The sequence below is a fragment of the Aplidium turbinatum genome, chromosome 1 (assembly GCF_918807975.1).
Source record: "Aplidium turbinatum chromosome 1, kaAplTurb1.1, whole genome shotgun sequence".
Taxonomy (NCBI): domain Eukaryota; kingdom Metazoa; phylum Chordata; class Ascidiacea; order Aplousobranchia; family Polyclinidae; genus Aplidium; species Aplidium turbinatum.
The window spans coordinates 60,161,489-60,184,691 of NC_137472.1; the positions used below are offsets into that span (position 1 = coordinate 60,161,489).

Here is a 23,203-nt window from a genome sequence, read left to right on the forward strand (position 1 = left end):
ACTAAACGCATGTGACTAAGTGGATTTATTGCCAGGATAAAGCAAAAAAGTCCCAATGCCATTGGATCTCACTGCGTGATTCACCATGAGGCTCTGGCCTCCACGACTCTACCAGCTGCAATGAAAAATAAGCTTACAGTAATCATACGAGCCGTCAACTTCGTCAAAACCAGTGCCGTCAATACGAGACTGTTTACCAAGCTGTGCAAGGATATGGATTCGAACCATGAGACTCTCCTCTTGTATACATCTGTTCGTTGGTTATCGAACGGTAATATGTTAGCCCGCGTGTATGAAATGAGAGATGAACTGATGCTATTTTTGGAAGCTCATGGGAATCTCCTTCTGCCATTTTCATCAGAGAAGTTTCAGCGGGAGTTGGCATACCTCGTGGACATTTTCGAGGCCCTCAATAACTTAAATCTGCTCTTGCAGGGCAGAAATACTAACCGGATTAATAGCTATGATTCCATTCGAGCATTTGTGGCAAAGCTGGGGTTGTGGCACCACCGAATACAAATAGGAAATGCAGCTTTATATCCCAACCTAGATACTGCACTTGACAAAAAGCAACTTGAACTGGAAGGTGAGCTTAAGGCTGAAGTAGAAGCTCACCTTCAGCTTTTGAAACAAGAATTCGAATGCTATTTCCCAGACTTGGGTGACACCAACCTTCCAGAATGGAAGATGACAAGAAATCCCTTTCGTGTTAACGAGGACATTCTTCCCGACGGTTTGCAAGAGGAATTCTTGGAAAATAAAGTGTACCTCCACTGCAAAAGACGATTATGAAGCAATGTCACTAACTGATTTTTGGGTTAGGCTAAATATTTGCACATATACAAGGGAGTGGGTAGCGTGGCGATACGCACACTTCTTCCGTTTTCGTCCACTTATCTGTGCGAAAGTGGCTTTTCTACACTTTTGAACATAAAAACAAAACATCGAAACAAACTTATTGATTGTGAAGCCGATCTGAGGTGTGCATTATCAGCTACAAAGCCTCGAATTAAACTTTTGGTTTCCGAAAAACAATTACATCCCTCACATTGATGAAAGCTAAATATAAACTCCTGTAGTCATTACACATAAATGTTTGCTAATTTTGTAGTTTGTTGGGGCGCAAGTTTGGATGGCACGTCAAAGGGGGGCGCGGCTCAAAAAGTTTAAGAACCCCTGGTTTAGAACTATAAGGACAGACTACTGGAGAACAGCCAGTGTTTCGTATGGCCATCCAACAAACACAGATTTTCTGGTCTATTTAATGAATGTAGCGCGTGGTGAACGTAAACTTGTAAAGAACCCTGCATTCTAAAAAAAATCAAAGGTTTTAAAATTGACCAAAATGAAGGTGCATCAATATTTTGTATTATTTTATTTCTTTACAATACTTCAATACTATCAACCTATTTGATCTTTTAAACCTTTTTGATCTCTGAAGTACAATTCACACTGCGGGAAATGCATGATGCAGAAGTTATCGAAGTCACATGTTTGAATGTTACACAGCTTGCAGTACGCTGGTCTAGCAAAATTGAAAGTAATATTTAATGTATTATGTCGCAATAATGGTTAGCATTAATCTATTTATAAAATTTAGCAAAATAGCATATTGTGCTTAAACCGTTTAGGGAAAACAATATTTGTTTGGCATTTGGTTAGTTGAAAATAACCAATTAACTACAACAGGGTTTTGTCACCCTGTTTAAATATTAACATTGCCTGTCACCTTTGTCGCAATCAGTCAGAGAGCCATTTTTAAGATAGCATTGATGAGTAAAAAAGTATCCATTGTATTTTAACTGACGAACTACATCTTGCAGGTTTACAATTTTCCATATGAAATGGATTTGTTCCCTGCCTCATCATTAGTGCGTCCGCTCCGGGAGTTAAAAGTAGCAAAGAACACACTTAAATAAACTTGTTGGGTGATAATGTAAAAAACGAAATCCGATGCAAATGCACAAACAAATTGTCGTTAAATCAATGTTTCTTCAATAAATGAGTTTTTTCTGGATAACGGTTTGCTTTCGTTTACTTTCTAGTCCCTTGCGCTATAGTATCTGCAACGCAGTTATGCAAAGTATTGGCTAGAATTAGTCAATCATGTCAAGTATTTTGTTATCAATGCATAGACAGCTGAGATGAGATACAGAGAAGATATTGTGATAATTTTCAAATTAAATCTTTACTAATAATCTTTTATTTTTGTCTATTTCAACTCTCTACTAAAGCTTTGCCTATTTCATAAGCGATCTTTTAGAACAGAGCTTCTCAAACATTGCCTGGCAGCTCGTGGATTGTCTGGAAAGAGATTGGACTTGGGACGCAATGTCTATGATTGAAAAACAATAAATTTTTGACTGTAATATCTAGAGAACCAGACTCTATCGAGTTTTCTCATAAATCATTTGTAAAGCTGTAGATAAATGGAATAGCCCATTTTGACTATGTCACAATTGTCATAACAATAATAATTTCACCTATTATTTCATTTCATTATGCGTATGTTGTGAAAACTCACAGTGCTTGCATACAGTACAAAGTAGGATCGCAGTTGAGGGTGACTGATTGTACCATAGACGTCTAGTGTACGTTACAAAAGGTACGTAGCCACGGTAGGTCTTAAAGAGGAGCCCAAAACTTTATCTTGCTCCGCCTTCCTATATCAATTGTTTTTTTGCTTAACATTTTAATACCATTATAATCCAAGTTTAATGACGTTGGCCCCCTCAACAGTTGCTTTGCTCATCTACGATTCCCTTTCTAGCTCGTTACTGCAATAACACCATCCTTCGTCCACAAAACGGAATAGAAGTTCTTCGTCCTGTCAAGGACAGAAGACCAAAGACTTGCTACATGATGCATTTCAAGATGCTAAACTACCTGATGAAGTCAGAAATTTTAATATCTTAGAAAGCTTAAATCGATCATAAATGTTTGGATCATTTGAATATTAAGTATTAGGACCGGTTAATTTTTTTTTTCGCTAAAAAGAAAGTTATAAGATTTATTGAGCTTTTTTGTGTAAATAGCGTGGCAGCGTGGCCGAGTGGTTAGCGCGTTGGGCTCGCAGTCGAGAGCCTGCATGTTCGACTCCAGCCACCCGTACCTGCTGTTGTTTCTCTGGGCAAGAAACTTTACGATAATTGCCTCTACCCAGTGATCGATTTCGAGTAATGGGTAGTACCAAATTTAAGTCATAAGTAGAGTAGACAACCGGAAACAGACATTGCCGTCGGCTGCAGCGTGGGTCAGGTGTATGTCGGAAGGCGTACACCGATGCATAGCGCTCAAGTCCGCTTTCCCGCAATGCAGGATAAAGATAAACAAACAAACAAACAAACTCTAAAAATGTGAAAACAAAAATAAATCACTGCAATCTATCATCAACTTCCCACAATCTCAATACCCACAGTCATCAGACAAGTTTAGACAGTATTTCTATGATTAAACATGTAAACTAATAGATTAAAATCGATCACTCAAAAGATCAGAGTAGGTCATATTTAATAGCATAAACTGCAATGAGCTCGTTTCACTTATCCAAACAAATGAAGCGTTTAGAACGAAAATTGACTAAGTCACATTTTCACTCGAATTGAGTTAAGTACAAAAACGTATTGCTTTCATTGTCCTTTGTCACCAGACACAAAAATATTTTGGTATAAAGGTTGCTAAGCCATCATTTTCGAATACAGGTTTTGAGCGGAAAGGTAATTTTTTCTTCTAAAAGTAGCTAAGTCCGTTCTGATCAATAGCGTCGAGTCATTTAACCACGTGACATGATTTTTATTTTGCTTTTTGGTCTGGTTCTATTTTAGAGGATATAAAGTCATTAGCTGGTTACCGGTTATTTAGACTGAGACACTGCCTCTGGTTTAGGTAGGGTAGGTGAAGGATTAGGACCATTGGTAGTGTTAAAAACGGTAGGCCTAGTGTTTTTATCAGCTTTTAATTGTAGATATTTTGTAAATAAAGACCAAATACCAGTAGGCTAGTATTTATAGGCCTACTGCTTTCGAATCAAATTCAGCAGTCCACAGGTCCAGTTTGCAAGAAGTTTAGCATTGCAGACTTCAATATTCATTGGACATGATTAGGCTATTCGATGGAGTGTTGGTGCCAGCAGATAACGAAATGAAGTAGCCTACACTTAACCTAAGATTAAGTAGCCTATTAGATTGGACTATTATTTTTATAACTTATTCTGCAAAGGTCCTAGCCTATCTACCAGTCTTCTTTACTTCTATACTACACTACTAATGAAGGGAAGAAGGTTTTGAGAGTGTACCCAATTATTATTATGTAGTCTAGTAGGCCTAACCCAATTATTATTCTATTGTACATTGCCAATGAAGGTGGGGAAGTCTCTGTACTTTACCTGTTTTTTACCCCATTAATTACCGGCCTAATTTTTTCAAGATAATTCTAACCCAAAATAATTCTTTGCAGATTATTCCAATGTCATATTAGTACGAGGTTTGAAGAAATATATTTAAATAGCTTACTTTACAGTAGTATCTGGAATAAGAGATGGCAAATTCTGTTAGGCCTATAGAACACTTAAAAGTGCTTAAGTCCATCGTTTGTGTCTAAAAGTGCCTAAGTCCAGCAATTTTGAAGAAAAGTGCATAAGTCCAAAAAAGAATATTATCAATATTTTTTGACAAGTTCAACTAAAAAATCAATTAATAGTGCAATCAGAACTAGGTTGGGGTTGTAGACACTGACATATGGTAAAAACAAAAAAACTTTTAAATCTTGATTTTACAATGCAATTGAAAACTATACATGTCAATATCTTCTTACTAGTATTTTGTGACTTAGTCACTTTTCGTTCTAAACGCTTCAAATACCCAATCATATAAATTTTGGTGATTATGGACTTCGTCAATAGATGAGTATATCCTTTTGTTGAAACTTGGTTAATTGCTGAAAGTAAAACGGCAGAAATAAGTATTATGTCATTCAAAAATGTTGAAATTTTCTGAGAATACAAATATGTGTACACTGTACGTACATAAAAAGAACACATAACTGCAGACAGGACGCCACTTTTTTCGCTGATTTTTGTCCATAGGTAAAAGTTGCATATTTGTTTCAATCAATCAATCATTTTATTTTTCGTCATTAACGCGTCCGGGACGAAAAAGATACTAACTACAAAAATCGATATAAACCTACCAGCACGTTAACGAACGGGAAAAAGTGGTAAAACCTTGAAAGGTTTAAAACGTGCCTGAATGAAAAATTTTGTAGTAGGCTATATGTCTGTAGTTAGCACGGCCACAAAACCCAAAAAAACAAATAGCACAAAATAAAACAAAAACAGAGAAGCACACATGTAGTAACTACACACATGTAGTATTTTTCACTAAACAGAGGGCTAAGTCTGAAAGTATGTCTTATGGTTGTAACTGAATACATTTGAAAAACTATAGCAGATTAAAACATGCAGCAACAACAGAAAAAATTATTTACGTACTGAAGTTTTGCTTGGACCTTTTGTAACGCTGACAACACAATCCTTCATTTTCTGAAGTTAAAATCTGAAAGAAAATCGAGTAACATTTAGACATGTATTACTGCAGAATATAAGTAATTTTCTAAATTTGTAGATCTAGGTGCAAATCGTTTGTGTAGCCATGTAGGATAAGAGTTTAACTGACGTCATTGCCGACACCGAATCAAGAGTGCTGCTGTATTGGCAAGGAGCTTCATATGGTGTATTTGAGTGTGCACATACAAATCATAGAATCATAGAATTACCAGATGATCAACTAGGTATTACAACTAGAATTACCAGATGATCAATTTTTTTATATTTTTAGACACAACTTCTAAAAAAAAATTGACATTTCACAGCATTGGTCTTAGCACTTTTTTTGTGCAACTTTAAACTTCGGATTAGTTTTTAAACAAGCAAGCTTTTGGGTGACTACTGCTTTAAAAATGTCAAAAACGTATTTTTAAAATTGTTAAAAATATCTGGCGGTACTTATTACTTTCCATTTGTCAGATAACGTAGTATATAGTTGGTCATCCCGTAATTTTACGAATTTTTGATATAACTTATTTTTTTAACGATTTTGTAGGCTACCAACTAAACTCCACTTGCTGAAGATGCAATTACTGTAGCGAAATCGATTCTTGAAAATTATGGTAGGAGATTAGATTGTTGTGCAAATGTCAGCATTTGATGAATGCAAAATAGCAGTATCATCTGCCAAACAATTAGACAACTGCATCCAAATAAAAAGTGTGAATATTAAAACAAGCCAAAAAATAGTTTCTAGTTTTTTTTATAAGATTTTCTAAGTTTGTGCTTCATGTTAAACTTAAAATCTGCGTTTTACTGTGTCCCTGGGTTAATTGTTTCTGAGTCGGCTGCATAGCTGAGTGTTGAGAACACTGGAACGGCAATCGAAAGAACGCCGGTTCGACACCGCTAAAGAGCATGTGGCTGTGTCTGTGACAGAACACTTAAAGGCATGCCTGAAGGTGGACATGAAAATTGGCTTCCTTGCCTTCCCGTCCCACTTAATCGAAATCTTCAAAGGCCTCGATACGACAAACAAAAAAATTGTTTTCTGTTTTTCATATCCAGATTTTCTCAATTTGACTTACTGTCAAATAACTTGTAATCGATGCGCATTGAAGAAAAGACATTTGTGAGAAGATCAATATCACGTGCAATGATGCCAAACAAATTTACCAAATTAGGCGTTGAAATACAATTGATATTTAAAAATTGAGAAAAAAAATCAATATTCGTTAAAGTTATGGGATTTAATGATATAATAAACTAAGCTTGTTTCAGTGCTAACCTTCTTCGTTTGCTTGGTCTCCTATGCCTATAGGACGGCAATGATCACAGTTTCTCCAGCAAAATAAATCAATGACGCATTGATATGAGTCGCACTGGTTGCAATGCGTAGGCCTTAAATAAAAGAATATGCAAATAAATAAATTACAGTGAATGCTGTTGCTTTCCAATTAATCAAATGTTTGTAAAATATTCACTTTAAACTGACTTTTTGTAGTTATAATATACTTTACTAAACAAAGCATGAGAATATTAAGTGTTTTAACAGAAAGAAAACTTTTAATTTAAATAAAAAATCGGTTACAATTCTTACAAAATTAAGCTCAATCGTGTTGTTTATTCTTGAAAAATAGTTGTAATCTGCGGTAGGTCTGTTTTTTCTCAGTCATCGCTTTTGTGTTTGTAGAAAGACAAGCTTTAGCATAAGTAGTCGTTTTGTAGTTGATTTTGTAACAGTTGATTGAAATGCTAAATTCTTTATCTAGGCTTATTAAGTATGTAGCTTATTTACTTGCATATTTTAATTATTATTCAATTCAATGAACAATATTTCTACAATGAATTGTAGTTAATTTGGACGTGTGACGTCTCATGACGTCACAACCTGTGTTGAGCAGAACGTATGCCCAACATTAAATTTTCTAAAAGAGAAAAAGAATTATCATATTCAAGTCTAACATTAAGTGGACGGGAAGGCAAGGAAGCGAATCTTCGTGTCCACCTTCAGGCGGGCCTTTACTGTAAGTGTCCTGTCAAAGACACAACCGCATGCTCTTCAGCGGTGTCGAACCGACGCCCTTTCGATTGCCGTTTCAGGGTTCTCACCACTCAGCTATGCAGCCTACAGACTACAGAAATGAAAAACTGCCACAACCAAACTTCCAAAGAAGCTTTTGCAGTGCAAGAATAAAAAATTGGACAACCACTCCAGTTGAGAATTTGAAGCAGCCTCAAACGAAAAATCCATTCAGAACCTACCCAGCAGAACTTTCTTCAGAAATAAGTACGACACCAGCAAAGATCACAACCCAAACAATCATTTTGTCCATCTTCTAAATTTATTTCCACTTATAGTCTTTTCGATTCTTGATAAAAGCCTGTGAGGATTTTGCTCTTAAAAAGTTTTCTGAAAAATAATCGTCATCGAAAAAGATTATCAATGTTCTTGAATTATGTCGTCATAAAGGAAAAAAAATCTTTGCTTGCTCTTATTTATTGAAGACTGAAATATCATCTTGTTTGCTTTATTAATTGTCTAATTGTAATCAATCAATCATCAGCTGGACACATTGGCATCCATCTATGCAACTGAGATATTTATGCTCTGAAGAAGTTGCTGTTAAGTAGATCTTAAATCTGACATACAAGCTTTACTCGTCTGATACTCTTACTTTCTTTGAAAAGTTTGTTAATATGTTCAACTCTATTTGGAGCCTACTTTTAATATTTTATCTCAGGAGTCACTAACTGGCGCCCTACTGGAAGCATGTGCCCCGTGAAAGGCATCAACATACAAGTATAACCTTTGTTGCTTGTAGTGTTGCTACTATTGTTGTTACACTATTGTCTCTTGCATTGCAATTTGTCAAAAATTTCCTTGTTTTCTACTGATTATAAAATATCATTTGTGGTTTCTTTTTAAATAGATGAGCCTTGGAATCGATCGAATTCATGTGAACAAGATTTTCAAGCTTTTGTATGCTACAAGAAAGATAAATAAAAATTGGTTTTACGCCAACAGGTGTGTTGGTAGGGTTAATTCATTGAGTGTGTCAATAAATTATATAAGTAAATCTTCAGCTTATGCTTTAAATTACAATAGTTTGTCTTTTTCAAAAAAGATCTTTTTGTTCATTGTTTTATTTTCCAGCTGTCGTGTGTTTTCGATAGGTTCCAAAATTTGAAAAAAAATTGCAAAGCATCCGTCTACTTAAAAAGAAGGCCTACCCATCTTTGTAACAGAGAGATAATCCTACACTTGCTTGGCAATAAATATTCAAATCTAATCGCTCGCCTCACAATAAGACCTCGTTTATTCGGTATTGTGGAAGAAATCTAAAGTGTTGGATCTTAGCTTGGCATTAGCGTTGTTAGATTATTTTTGTTTTTTTGTGATATTCTAAAATAAATAAAATATGTTAACAACATGTAGAGCTAAATATTGGGTACGAAATGTGCTATTTGAGATTCAACCTCTCAAAAATGTTATTAGCGCGTCCTGCCACAGCTTTCAGGTTTTGGTTGAAGATTCCTGTTTCAGGCCATGCGCAGTTGAGTTTGTTGCAGAGTGATTCAATTAGCCTACAATTATTATTCCGGGTGGACACAAAAGATACCCCAAAATACACAAAAGATAATTAGTTCAAGTTTACATATTTACGATGACACCGATAACAATATCGTGTTTTTTTCATTTCAATTTTGAAAAAAACAAAAGACAATGTAAAGTGTTACAGAGTAAGAAAATTTGCAGATTTAAATAATATTAAAAATGATGTTTCACAGATTTTGATGATTTCAAATATGTTTTTTGTATTCACAAGATTTTTGTTCTGTGATGAATATCTTCTATCAGTGTATTTATTGAGTTCCATCAAAGATAGGGAATCTCCTGACTAAGAAGCAGCAGGCCAGCTATTCTCCACCAAGTATCAATTCAGTATTTTATTATTAAACATATCTTCTATCGGTATCTATCACTTTTTGCTTTTGCTTCTCACACAAGAATTTTCCTTACATTAAGCCTTAACACCAATTTTCTGTCTACTGTAATAGGATAACTAAAGTTTTCTAAGCACAACACACTGCCCGTTTACTAGCGGTACATCACTATCTTGAGACCATCTGTTTAATGGAAACGGAAAGAAGCTGTCGTTTCGGAAAGAAAAGAAAGCACGATTGTTGAAAAAGTTTTTTTCTTTTTTTCGATAAATATCACATCTGTATTTAACGCATTTAGCCAAAAATCGCTGAGAAATATTTTCTATGTAATCATGTTCTTGTCTTAAAACGTGCCCTTTTAATGGCAACCTTGTGCTCTTATTAAAACATAATTGATATACTGTATTTAAAATTTTGGTACTCCAAGACCAAATTCACATCATTGTAACAAGGGCCAGGAAATTCTAGGATGTTGAACGCTTCTGACACGAGCAATGGCCTATAGTAGTCCCTGGTCATGAGTTGTCAAATCATAAATCAAAACTTCTTATCAATATAATGAAACTATAAAACCGTTTATGTTTACAGACATAAATACAACTATAGATGTTTGCAAGAGTAACTGCAAGATAGAGGTTTCTTGGTTTGATGACGTCACACATAACAGCGCTTCAATCAAACATCATTTATTACGCTTTTTGGTTTTGCATAGCTTCTCATGGGGATAGATCATGCAGTGTAAAGAGTAGAATCTCGTCGGATCTTGCTTTGTGCTAAATAGTGGTTTTGTATTTCCAAATGAAACGGTGTTTTCATTTCCCGCATAGTTGAATGTTGCCTGTAACAAATGTAAAAGTGACTAGGTTTGTATTAAACTTGTCTTTTACATAAGGTATTTTGCATACTGAATAATCACATAATGTTTCGCCACGTAAGCATAGTTCTCCCCGATAACTCAGTTGGGTAAGGGCCCGACTTTATGAACAACAAAGACGCAATATCAAGCAACGCTGGGGTGGGCACTTGAGCAACTCAATTCAAGGAGTGCTCTCCATTCAGCGGCATGTAGCGCACGGAATAATTCACAGACGACAACACTTCGACAGGCGAAAACTTTATGTTGTCAATTTCGATAACATGGCCTTTGTCAGTGGTTCAAAGCTTAGATGATTGCGTACTGTGATTAAAATGTTATAACATCCTTGCAGTACCGTATCCAGGGGAGGGGACACTATGTCATGTAGGCTACACTTCTACAAAACAATCCAAAAATATATGCACATATTTCTTCTTTTGGCTAAAGTTTCTCGCTCACTTTGCTCGCTCAATACCATTTTTTTCCGTAAATAAGTGGCATTGGGTACATACATTTTTAGTTGTAGATTGTGAAACCTACTTAAATATAAAACTGTTGAGAAAAGTATAGCAACTTCTGCTCTGAACGAAAATATTCTTTAACGAATTCTTCTTTATTCAGACATCCAATGGAGTAGATTCTCCTGATTTTTTTTAGTTTTTGCAATGGTGATTAAGAGGATTGAAAGTTAAAAAAGTTGAAAATAAAAAGTATTTTTGTATTAATTAATATACCAGTGTATTAGTTTAGTCTTGGATGTTTACCTACAGCACTGTGTTGTCAAATCTTTTCAACAATTGTGATATTAAATTTACACGACTTTTTATTCTTATATTTAACCTTTATCAGCACATGTGTTCACAATTTGTCAGCATCGATTTTTTGTGTGAGATTGTTCTCGCCCGTATGCACTAGCTCAGCAACGTTCAGTTACGAAAAAGGACTTATGCTGTAGCGATTTCAATACGTTAAATTATTTCCACAATTAGTTGTTTGCGTTTTACCTTAAAGGGGCAGACAACCCCATTTTCAAATGCAAATTGAGAGTTGAAATACATAAAGGGGATATTCAAAAACACGTTGCACTTGTTTTTATGAAAAAATACTCATTTGTTCTCACGCAATCTTAAAACAAAGTTTTGGTTTTGTAATTCGAACACACACCGCACGAACTGTTGTCAATATAAAATTTTTTCTCGGGTGACGTCATGCCAGTACTGCTGGACAAATATTTTGCTTGTTTGAAGTGTGGCATGCGTTTGCAGCAGTGGATAAGATTATTCCAAGTTACAATTGAAGTTCAGATTTAGTTTATTGTAGCCTTGGTGCTAGCTTACATCATTTTACAGACTACACTAAACTTTTTATTGGACGTTTAACCTAAACATTTTGGGCTAGACCTTGCAGTGTTTGCATAGTTTTGATGGTATTTAACAGCAAGGGTTGCAGAGATTTGCATTTATTTTTTACTTCATGATTAGTCAGTGCTGTTTCCTGTGCTGTGTGCACGATAGGCCTACCTACCAGTCTCAGTATTTATTCATGTATTTCAATTTGTGATTGTGTATTGGCTAGACAAGTAGGCCTATATCTCAATATGCATTCTTCCCCAGTGCTGTGTGAGTAAACTAAGCTAAACCTGTTACAATTTGGTACTCATCATGCCAAATCGGTGTGTTGTACCGTATATAACTGTTCATCTGGCAGTTCTTCTAGGCTACTGATAAAATTTCTTTGTTCCATTTTCCAAAAAATCGTACCATAAAAAAGAAATGGAACAAGTCTGTAAACACCACAAGAGTGTGGCCAGGATCAACAGAGTCCAGCACAATATGGCGACTCCATTTCAAGGAAACAGATTTTCAAAATCTTTTTCAATTTGACATGGGTCATGCCACACGTCTCAATTTAAACCTTAATGCATGCCCTTCAATTTTCCAAACAAAAACATTTCAACAACTTTGCAACCGTTGGATTCAAAGTCCAGTGGAGAGACAACTCCACAACAAAATTCCATTTTATCCATGCGACCGGCTGCTAGGAAGCGGCAAGTTCTTGAGGTAATTTTAAGCTAACAATTATATTACTACATGTTTGTTATAAAGTACCGTACATAGTAGCGAAGTAGCATCCTTGAGAAATTGTTTTCCATAAGTTTACAATATGTATGCTGCCTGCTGGTATAGTGATTCCCAGCTGCATGCGCTTTTAGAACATCCCATGTATAATTCACCAAGTGCATTAACAAAAAATGTTCCTTCATATATACATTGTTTTCTTTTTCAGTTACTGGCTAGGGATGCACCCAAATTCGTACCCTGAACAATTCCTACCCTCAATTCCTACCCTGGAAAGATCGAGAGAAAAAATTTAAAAAAAGCCGAAGTCATGCCAAACAGAAATGGTTACTTGTGATGCTGTAACACAATATGACATGTTAGATTTCCGTGCTTGTTCATCAAAAGGATGCCAAGCTGCCTTGAAGCCAATGAGTGCGGCGAAAGGTAAGAAACTTTGACTCTATAATATAACATATTATGAAATAACAGTAGTGTACATTTTAATAGCTTTGGAAAGAGAAGTGATGCCAAATAATACTGTAAAAGTTGCTTTGCTTGATTTGGAATATGTTTATTGCAACAACTCAGGCTAATGCCCTGGTATTAACACAATCTGTAGGTGTGACCTGCAACTTGCAATTGAAAGAAAATGAATGTGACAAAACATTTTAAATAAAGTAGGCTAAACAATATCACACCAAATCAGAAGAATCGATGTATTTAAATACAGAGCTTTCGCCACACAGGTGGCTTCATCAGTATAAACTTATTCAAATAGAAGTTTGTAAACAATGATATATCTGTTATAGATATTTTATGAATGCTTCCTGATGTATGGAAACACACACATACTGTAAACGGAAGTGCTCAATCTTTTCCTTAAAATAGTGTCATTGATAAGAATTTTTAATATGTCATTGAGCAGAATATTGTACTTCAGCAATTGGAAGGTGATGGTATTGACCTCATGTTAGCGGGAGATGGAAGGGTAGATTCTCCTGGACATTGTGGGAAGCACGGCACATGCACGATCATGGACACAAGATTGAATAAAATAGTGGATTTGCAACTTCTTCAGGTATGGACTTCAGCCAGTACATTTTATACTTTAGCTAGCAAATCCAGCTTCTTTTACACGACTCATTGAATAGCCAGTGTGTCTTATAACAAATTTACGTTTACTTTACGTATGTTTGTACGTAATAGTTTCTCTGCTCAGCGCGCTTTCCATTGATTGTTTTCTCTGCTCGCGCCTCACTCCATCTCAGCAAGCCCATTTTCATAAGACCTTTTCTTGCTGTGTTCAGTAAAAGGGACTTTTGTTACTTTAAGTTCTGATCGTGTGAGACTGACTTAATTTGTTCGTTTTATATTATTGGCTTGTGTTTTGCAGATGTACTTCGTTTCTTACTTCATTTAAACCTAATAAATGGTCGTTTCAGTGTGAACATACCCAGATAACAAATCAGTCGCTTTTTACATTGATTCAACGTCTGCAGACGTTGAATCAATGTAAAAAAGCGACTGATTTGCTATATGTGTACTTTTCTCAAAACTGCTCGTAAACAGGCCAACTTCGCCCAGAAAACAGCAACGTAATGATGATTTATTGATGCTAAGCAATTTCACTGAAAACAATTTCACTGAAACAAATTCACTGAAACAATACAAGTTGTATTTGGCTGTACAGTGTACAATGTACATGCTTCCCATTGCCAAGTCAAGAAAAATTTGCGGCCATGGCCGTCTCCCATCGAATCGGCACATACAACACTGCTACTTTATGCAATTCTGATGCTTTTTATTTTATTAGGATTTTGGAGATACAAGAGTAAATATAACCAAAAGTTGTTTTTGCAGATGCTGTAAGCACATTTCCCACAGACAGTTTGTTCAGTGGATCTGGGGTTATCTTGGTAGATCAATCCGTGTGCCTCTGATGTCATGCGTCGTTTCGGCCATTAGATCGAAGTTTCCACGTGACAAAAATGAATAGTTGGGTTTAAGTATCCTGATTTGAAATAAAGTCACAATACAAAGTCTGCTTTGAGAAAAGCTTTTCCGTGTGCACAGAGAGATGACAGAGAGAGTGAATTTTGTACATGTCCAGTAAGCTATGCTAGAGGTCCTGAGAGAATCTTCCTAGTTCTTTACAAACTAATATGGTACTTGCCGAAAGGTAGTTGCTTTCAGTGTTCATTTTATCAACTACTAAGCCGCTTACAATCGACATAAATACATGTAGTTCATTGTATTTGTTGGAAACGACACTACGAACACTTGCTTACAATGCATCTTGCGCGAACATAAGATCGGCTAGTACTCTCATGACGTCACACGTGATTATCGCACGGTTCAGTGAGCACGCGTCGCTCTGAAACTAAGGGCTAACTAAAACGGCCCTACAAAGGAAACGCAATGAAATTAAGGGAAAATTTCAACGACAACTACTTATTATACATGTCTAGAGCACTTACAAACAAAAAAATCGAAAAGTATGGTTTGGGGTTTACTGCCCCTTTAACCGGCACATTTGTTGACAAAGCGTCAAAAATCAGAAACAATAGAAAATAATCTTGAAAGGGGGGAGTTTAGAATTTAAAATTACAACGCAAAGCTAGCTATTATCCCATATGAATAGCCAACGGCTTGTAGAAGAGTTGCACGTGCATTAAGTGAATAGCTTTCCGAATAAAGATACTTAGATTGCCAGTCCTTACTTTGAATCACACAGTTCAAAGTATCAAACGGAGAAGTTTCTACACATGTGGAAAGCATACTCAATCTACATGCGTCACTTGAAGCCGACAGGTTTGCCCAAGACACAGAAAACTTAAAAAAAAAAACAATATCGCTTGGAATGTTGAACAATTATTTCTTGTTGTGCCACACGTTTCTGCGTTTTTGTGTTTGTTATTATTTGTGCTTCGTCTGAGAACTAGTAAGTTACAACCATTTACAACTAAGGCCTGAGTAGCAAGCAGACCTCTCGATTGGGTTTGAGGGTTGTTTTGATAAGGTTTTATTAACATATCATTTAAAAAGACAACTTTACTTTGAAAGCAGCGAATTTGTATCGAAAATTACAAGAAAATGCCATGTTGAAAATTTTGTCAACATCTGTGCCGATTGAGTTACCTAAAATCCCTGTTCTAATAAAAGTTAAATAAAATCAAACTTACATCAAACTTGAACCGATTGGGGTCGACGAATGTTTGGTTTTCCGAATGAGTGTGTATGGCGACTGGCTCTGTGATCGAGACGTTCAACATTCCGTTCACAATCAGTCCAATTGTGACGTCATCTGCTCGTTTAATCCCGACACTCATTGGAACAAACACTTTCTCACTGAAGAGAGAGAAGGAAATGGCTTTATTTGTCTATCAGATTCTATAATTGTACCGCACACAATAAGCTTCCTTCACAATAACATACACTGAGCAAAAAAGTAAATTTTTTTTATGTATACAAAAGGATTAACAACAGATGTGTTACATTATAAAATCAAATGAAAAGCAGTATTACTCTTCATACATAACATTGCACCATATCGGTTACAACAACCAAATTATCTTAGTTTTATAGTGCATGTGTTGTAAATGGTATACTGCACAATGCACATGCTGTATAATATATCGTGTATGCATTATCTCACATTATTGTTATTGTTTTATGTAATATAGGATTTCCTAATTTTCCAAAATACCTAAAAGACTGTGAAATTTTTTTTTACAGTTTACTGCAATATATTTTATATTTACGTCATCCATGGCGTCATTTGATCCGCTAACGATCGACTGATGCAATAGACTCCTCCATGAACAAAAAGGTAAGAATAATTTTTGCCTTTGTAAGTTGCCTAGAAATATATCAATTTGATTATGGATAAAATTGAGAGCGTAATCTAATGGTTGCAAAAAAGCTGAGGCGTTAACAAATACGGTTATATTTTCATGGTGTAAAACAGGGGTGTGTACCCACTCATGCTCCCAGCTGAATATGTGCATCTTGTTTAGACTACGGGCAGTCAAATTTTCAAGTTTTGTCATTTATATTTTTGCTTTGGGGGACCCATTTGGCCAGCTGGCTGCAGATTGGACACTCCTGTTGTACAAAATGACCTTACCTTCCAACCACACTATTCCAACACTGCAAAAAGCAATGTATAATATAAATGAAACCATATGATGATTGGTGATATAATTATAATTTTGTGTAGATATGTGGTCAGTTAATATTACCACATAGTTTCGTTACCGTTTCGTGAGATTGATTGATTGATTGAATTTTTATCCTCGGACTGAGAAGCTTCTTGCAGAGCTTAACCCTGGCAGTTTCGCATACTTGTAGAGGTTTCGGATCACTGACGCAGGCCCGGTCACCGAGATTGACAGAGTGAAGTTTCCGATTGTTGAAGTCTTGTTGCCCGGGAACTATTCCATCCATTAGATGCCGCTGAATGGAAAGCAGTCCTTAACGTGCGTTGCTCAAGCGCACATCCGAGAGTCGAACCAGCGCCGCTTGATCTTGAAGTTTATTCGTTCTAAAAGTGACGCGCTAACCAATTGAGCTATCGGGGCGGATAAAAATATTGTGAAATCAAACTGCATCATCATTTAATTAAATGCGCTGCAATATGGTGTCAACACCAGGAGCAGTACAATAAAGTCATACGGTGGATAAAATAATTGCATATAAAACAATTTTAGTCATAACTAAAACTAAAAGTAAAATTGAATAAATCACACTAACTTTAAATCCACCAGGTCTACTGATTCGTCCGATGTAGTACCAATCTCTCCATTCGTACTGGTTCAAAAGCGCCACCATACGAGTTGGATTGAGATATATGTCATCGTCTAGATGGCACCACCATCTATGCATAATTATCAAGGTTTGAATTAATGACTTTTTTTCACAATTTGGGTAGAAATCTTACTTTTCAACTATAAACAGACAAAACTTATCAACAACACGGCATGTAGCATGATAAAAGAAATAGAAAGCAAACGTTTTCGGCTATACAAAATACCAATACCTTGTTTGTTACAGACATAATAAAGACAAGCACGATCGTACCACAAGCAGCTTGTTGTAATTGCGATAGTACTTAAGCAACTTTGTAAGCAGTTGCTGCGCACATAATGCTAATATATACAAATAACTGTTTTACAAAAACATTTTATAATTATTAAAGAAAATTAAACAGTTTGTATTTTTTAATTCTGCTACAAAAATAGCCAATTCCATAAACAACTTTAAGCAAATCAATTAAAATTCATATAACCTAAAACTCACTATCTAGAGAACTCTGAGGAGCCTTTTACATTACATAGACTACAGTACAGTACAAATGTCATCTTTATAATTTATGGTTGGTGAATGTTTCACTGTAGCTCAAATCAGATTTACATCCATTTAAAATAAGAAAATGTCTTTTACCCTAAGTTTAAAATTGGAGTTATTCCAAATAGGCTTACAGTATTTAATTATCGTACTTTGTCATTTGCACTTACTTTTTCGCATTTTTCTTAAATGCTTTGTATTCTGCAACAGTTTTGCAACTTAGATCTTCCCTGAATAATTTAAACATCATTAATGTTTGAAGCAATAAAAAGATTTTAGCCTTCTTTGTTCTTCTTCAATTGTCTTGCCCGAACCAGGCATCGACGGTCTCAGATAAATAATTAGACTACATATCTTTGTTGCAATAACTTTTAATTTTTTGTTTTAGCTTCAGTTTTGAAATATTTGAAAACCAAATAGTGTGTTGTAAACACGACAAATATATTTGAAGAAAATTCCTATCACATTCGTAATTGTAAGTAACGAAGTAGACTTTGGTGTTTTTCAACTTCTATTTCGACATCTCGATCTTATTAAGAATTTAAAGTCTTTATGCAGGAAGTAACCGAGCGATTATCATAACAAGTAAATGAAATCAGCCAAGTTTGTAAGCTCGTTTAATATTGTTATTAATCAAGCTTCCACCACTATAAGTCAGGTTTTCAGTATTTATTCAAATATAGTAAATTGTTTTGATAATGTATTTACTTTTAAATAGTAATAAATTAATTCTATTTGAATAAGGTAAGAAGAAGCCTCCTGTACAGTGGTAAAGGCTTGATTAATAAATTGCAAGAATTAGAAGTTTTCCTTTTTCGAAATTTCTTTGGTCATCGTATTAGTTGGTTCCAACAAGATCTTGTCACAGAAGATGGTGTCAAAATCAAGATAGGCCTACATATGGATTAAATCTCTTCGTATTCTGCAGTTGTTTCGATACTTATTAGTTACTATTGACTAACTGCTTACCATTTATGATCAGTTCCGCAAGACGTTGTCACGAAATTGAAACCTGCAAAAACACATTTTTCTCACAACTTACTATTTCAGGAAAGAAAAGTATTTCATTTCCTGAAATGTTTTGTAAAACTATTTCTATTAGAAGGAGCTGAAGATGCTATTACTACAGAAAAATCGATTCCTAATAAATTACACTGAGAGATTATATTATTGTGCAAATGCCAGCATTTGAGGGAGGCAAAATAGCAGTACCATTAAGGAAAGAAAAGTAATTAGAACTTACTGAACACGGCTATAAACGCAGAAACAAAGTTGTAAGTTCATAAAAGATTTTTATTTTGCTTATATTTTTCTCATTTTCAATGTTAAAAACCATTAATGCAAATATTTTAGCATTAACTATTATGTCTATTTTTACTTTTCCGTTTTCTTGTGTCTTCATCCAACTCGTCCGTGATTATGTAAGTCTGTAAAGTAATCACAACAATAAAACTAATGTTTCGGCCTTGGACTTCTTATAGTGCTCTAGGCCAGTGCTTTTCAACCGGGTATACTGTATACCCAAGTGTATACCAGATCAAAACTAGGGTATACAGCTGGAGAAGGGTATACAAAGGGTATATAGCTTATATCTGTGATAGTGGAAGTCACAACAGAGGTACGGTGGCTATCGCGAGGGAAAGTTGTTTCCTGTGTGTTTGAACTTCGCGAACAATTAGGGGCATTTTACACTGAACACGGAGACCCAAGTGCTTCCAAGTTTCGTGACATATTCTGGATTGCAAAATTGGCATACTTGGCGTCGATTTTTGATCGATTGAAACAAGTGAACATCAGTCTTCAAGGGAGAAGGGGTGATATATTTCGATTAACTAGCAAGATCAATGCGCTGAAGATGAAAATTGCACTCTGGAAAGAGAATGCTTTGTCGAGGAACTTCAATGACTTTCCTGTACTAAGTCATTACACGAAAGAGTCTAGCTGGGAGTTTGAGGACGTTTCTACTGAAGATGACTTGTCTGCCTTTATTGTTGGTCACCTGAAATTAGGGGAAAGCCGTGTAATATGAACTGCTGTGTATTATGAACCCCCTGTTGTTTTCAGAAAACGTGGCAATAAAAATGTTTGATTTTTAACAGCTTGAATTAAGTAAGTTTGCTAGTCATTCGACCGGAAATGTTCTTGTTGAAAGTTGGTGTGTTGCTGAAGTTTTGGGGGTATGAAGGTTTAAAGCTTGTGTGATATTATTTTGCAGATGGAGAAATTGTTGTTTTTTTTATCAGTATATCAATGGACTTGCAATTTTTTGATTAATATACCCTCAAATAAACTTGATGATGGAAATCACAACAAGTTTTGTTTAAAAAATGCATTATTTAGTTGATTATCAGCATTTTAACTGGAATCACCACAAGTGTGTAACATGAACCCTAGCTGAATGTGTAATATGAACCCAGGTTCATATTATCAAGTGCTTTGTGATGGTGTAATGAATTTTTGTAAACTGGGGTTCTGTGAACTGGGGTGGTTCTGGGTTCTGTAAACTGGGTTCAGACTTCAATTTTACCAGCATTTTCAATGCACTGCACGTCATTCGATAAATGTTGCTTATCGTTTTGTGAATTTAATACTTACTTTTAAAAAGTAGTGCATGTTTACTAAAATTGGTGTAAATTATTTGAAAACCTTATGGTAATAAATTTTGTTATGCTGCACATGTAATGTGGCTTGCTTTAGTGCAGTTTTTGTGTAGTCAATCTACCTCTATTCAGCAATGATTCAAAGCGGTTCATATTACACATCACAGGGGTTCATATTACACAGAGGGTTGTGTAATATGAACTCTTTTGGTAAATTAATAAAATTGAAATAACTTTTTTATTACAAAATATCACATACTAATATATTGATGGGGAATAGGTATGCACGTTAGCTTGCTATTCTGTAAATATTGTCCATATTTTCATTGCAGTTGTGAAATTAGGAACGTTTATTGTTAGGGGGTTAATAATACACGGCTTTCCCCTACTTGCCGACAATTTGACTACGTATTTTCCTGAAGATAACGAACACTGTCTGGAAGCAAACTCGTGGATTATCCAACCATTTAATGACGAACCAACTGAGGATGAGGAATTATTGGAACTACGGGCTAATTTAAATCAAAAATACTCTTTCCGAGAAGTGGATTACACAGAATGTTGGGTTTTTCTTCTTGAATTTCCCGAATACAAAATCTTGCGCAAAAAGCCATTGATGTCTTGGTGCAGATGCCTACCACTTATTTGGGTGATGAAGGATTTTCCAGTCTTATTGAGATGGAATCAAACAAACGAAACTCGATCCTTGACATTGATTCTTCAATGCGAGGAGGAATAGAGAAAGAGCTAACACCACGTTTTGTCCAACTTGCCGAAACAATGCAACAACAAGCTAGCCATTAAATCAACTTCAATTTTGACGTTTTTTGCACTTTTGCATGTGTTGTTTCTTGTGCCCAGTTCAAGACTACTATAATCACTTTAACAAACAATTAATTAATTATTTGTTTTTTTTACTTCCTGTGCACAATTAAACATTGCTATTTGTGAGGTATACGAAGTTATTAAAAATTGAAAAAAGGTGTACCACGGACAAAAAGGTTGAAGGGCACTGCTCTAGGCTACTCAATACAAAATAAATTTTAAGGGTTAGGTGTTTTAATTTGTATTGTTTTCACCTAGTAGTAACAACTTAATGCGTATATTAAACAGTTAATAGTCTGTAATTGAATAGTTTTTTCTTTAGACATTTATAAGTTAAAAAATGCACTAAATTGTTCGTTTTGAATTTACAACAAAGCGAAGTTGCTTTTCTTTTAAGCAATGAAACAAGACGAGGCTAAAATACTAAACCTTGTTTCGGATCGAAAGGGCTTGAAATTTTGAAATACCGTTAGGCTATTATTATTCTTGCCAGAAAAAAATGTTAAACAGTGTGGGGTAGGGTGAAACTAATAAATAAAGAATAACTCAGAGCTAAGTGAAGTGGAAATCGTTTCTGCTTTAAGCATTGCAGAATGGCAAGTTATGTTGTACCCGCACAGCAAACAATGTCGGCTGATCGTTGGCCAACGGTCGCGAACGTCGCGGTCGGCTTTTCGCCGCAAAACAACCATTTGCCAAACTAACATTATTTCTTTAACTGGACAAAGAATCAGTAAAAAAGGGTACAACATGTTATAATTTGGTGATATAAACCACATAAAACATTTTTTTTACCAAATATATATTGTGTAAAACTTGGTTGTGGACACAATGCTAAGACAATGGTGGGCCAACGTCGCATTTGTCGTCGTGGGCATTCAGTTGAAAACCAACCTCCAGCCACCGATTGTTTATTTTGATATTCCGGGTGAAATAATCTTACATAATGAAAAGTACCCATTACAATTCTGTGAATTGAAGCTTTTATAAATTTTTATTTCAACAAACGTCAATATCATAAATAGGTTGTTAACACAACGTTGAACCAACGAAGAATCAACGTCACGTACGTCACCGTGGGCATTCGGTTGTCAGCCAACCTTTTGAGAATAAATCTCAATTTTGGTGTTTCTGGCAAACAAATTAAGAGATATGGCAAGTATGTATTATAATTCTGTGAAATGAAGAATTTTTAAAGTTCATTTCAACAAAAATTTGATATGACTAATATAGTTGTTGACGCGACGTTGTGCCAATAGTGGACCCCACAGCGCGTTCGTCGCCGTGGGCATTCGGTTGTGAACCAACCTTTCTACAACAAATATCATTTTTCGTATTCACAACAAAATAATTCGAAGTATTGGCCAGTATATGCTACAATTTGACAAAATTAAAGTGAACAAAGGTTTATTCTAACAAAAACGCTATGTAAAAAATAGTTTGTTGACGCGACGTTGAGCCAATGGTGGGCCCCACAGCGCGTTCGTCGCCGTGGGCATTCGGTTGTGGACCAACCTTTCTACAACAAATATCATTTTTCGTATTCACAACAAAATAATTCGAAATATTGGCCAGTATATGTTACAATTTGACGAAATTAAAGTGAACAAAGGTTTATTCTAACAAAAACGCTATGTAAAAAATATTTTGTTGAAGTGACGTTGAGCCAATGGTGGACCCCACAGCGCGTTCGTCGCCGTGGGCATTCGGTTGTGAATCAACCTTTCTACGACAAATATCATTTTTCGTATTCACAACAAAATAATTCGAAGCATTGGCCCAGTATATGCTACAATTTGACGAAATTAAAATGAACAAAGGTTTATTCTAACAAAAACACTATATAAAAATAGTTTGTTGACGCGGCGTTGAGCCAATGGTGGGCCCCACAGCGCGTTCGTCGCCGTGGGCATTCGGTTGTGAGCAAACCTTTTGCCAAAAAATCTTAATTTTATTTTATTTTATTTATTTATTTGCAATCAGACTCAAAGTCCATAGAATTCAAAATGCTTAGCCTACGCAATTG

At 35.5% G+C, this 23,203-nt stretch overlaps 2 protein-coding genes and 2 long non-coding RNA genes across 5 annotated transcripts; 2 read left to right on the forward strand and 2 right to left on the reverse strand.

Moving 5' to 3' along the window:
• The first annotated feature begins 213 nt into the window (after window positions 1-213).
• Window positions 214-2,916, forward strand: LOC145768020 (zinc finger BED domain-containing protein 5-like). Its single transcript, XM_082579543.1, has 2 exons — window positions 214-586; window positions 2,771-2,916. Exons 1-2 carry the CDS (start codon window positions 214-216, stop codon window positions 2,914-2,916), a joined length of 519 nt encoding a protein of 172 aa, XP_082435669.1.
• A 583-nt stretch (window positions 2,917-3,499) lies between these two features.
• Window positions 3,500-7,950, reverse strand: LOC145773563 (uncharacterized). The gene is made up of 4 exons (XR_014289942.1): window positions 7,808-7,950; window positions 6,831-6,943; window positions 5,489-5,552; window positions 3,500-4,935 (listed from the first exon to the last, which is right to left on the reverse strand). It is a non-coding gene; the product is annotated as an uncharacterized LOC145773563 (long non-coding RNA).
• Window positions 7,951-9,803: 1,853 nt separating this feature from the next.
• Window positions 9,804-19,167, reverse strand: LOC145766733 (beta-1,3-N-acetylglucosaminyltransferase radical fringe-like). The gene is made up of 7 exons (XM_082578470.1): window positions 19,131-19,167; window positions 18,722-18,764; window positions 17,923-17,982; window positions 17,159-17,282; window positions 16,168-16,265; window positions 15,589-15,754; window positions 9,804-10,328 (listed from the first exon to the last, which is right to left on the reverse strand). The coding sequence occupies exons 4-7, from the start codon at window positions 17,234-17,236 to the stop codon at window positions 10,173-10,175; spliced, it is 498 nt and encodes a 165-aa protein (XP_082434596.1). The 5' UTR covers window positions 17,237-17,282; window positions 17,923-17,982; window positions 18,722-18,764; window positions 19,131-19,167; the 3' UTR covers window positions 9,804-10,172.
• LOC145784287 (uncharacterized) lies at window positions 11,970-14,485 on the forward strand. 2 transcript variants are annotated; one of them, XR_014290997.1, is made up of 4 exons: window positions 11,970-12,406; window positions 12,633-12,850; window positions 13,347-13,484; window positions 14,267-14,485. It is a non-coding gene; the product is annotated as an uncharacterized LOC145784287 (long non-coding RNA). The 2 variants fall into 2 exon arrangements; XR_014290996.1 differs by having other exon boundaries at window positions 13,357-13,484.
• Window positions 19,168-23,203: the final 4,036 nt, after the last annotated feature.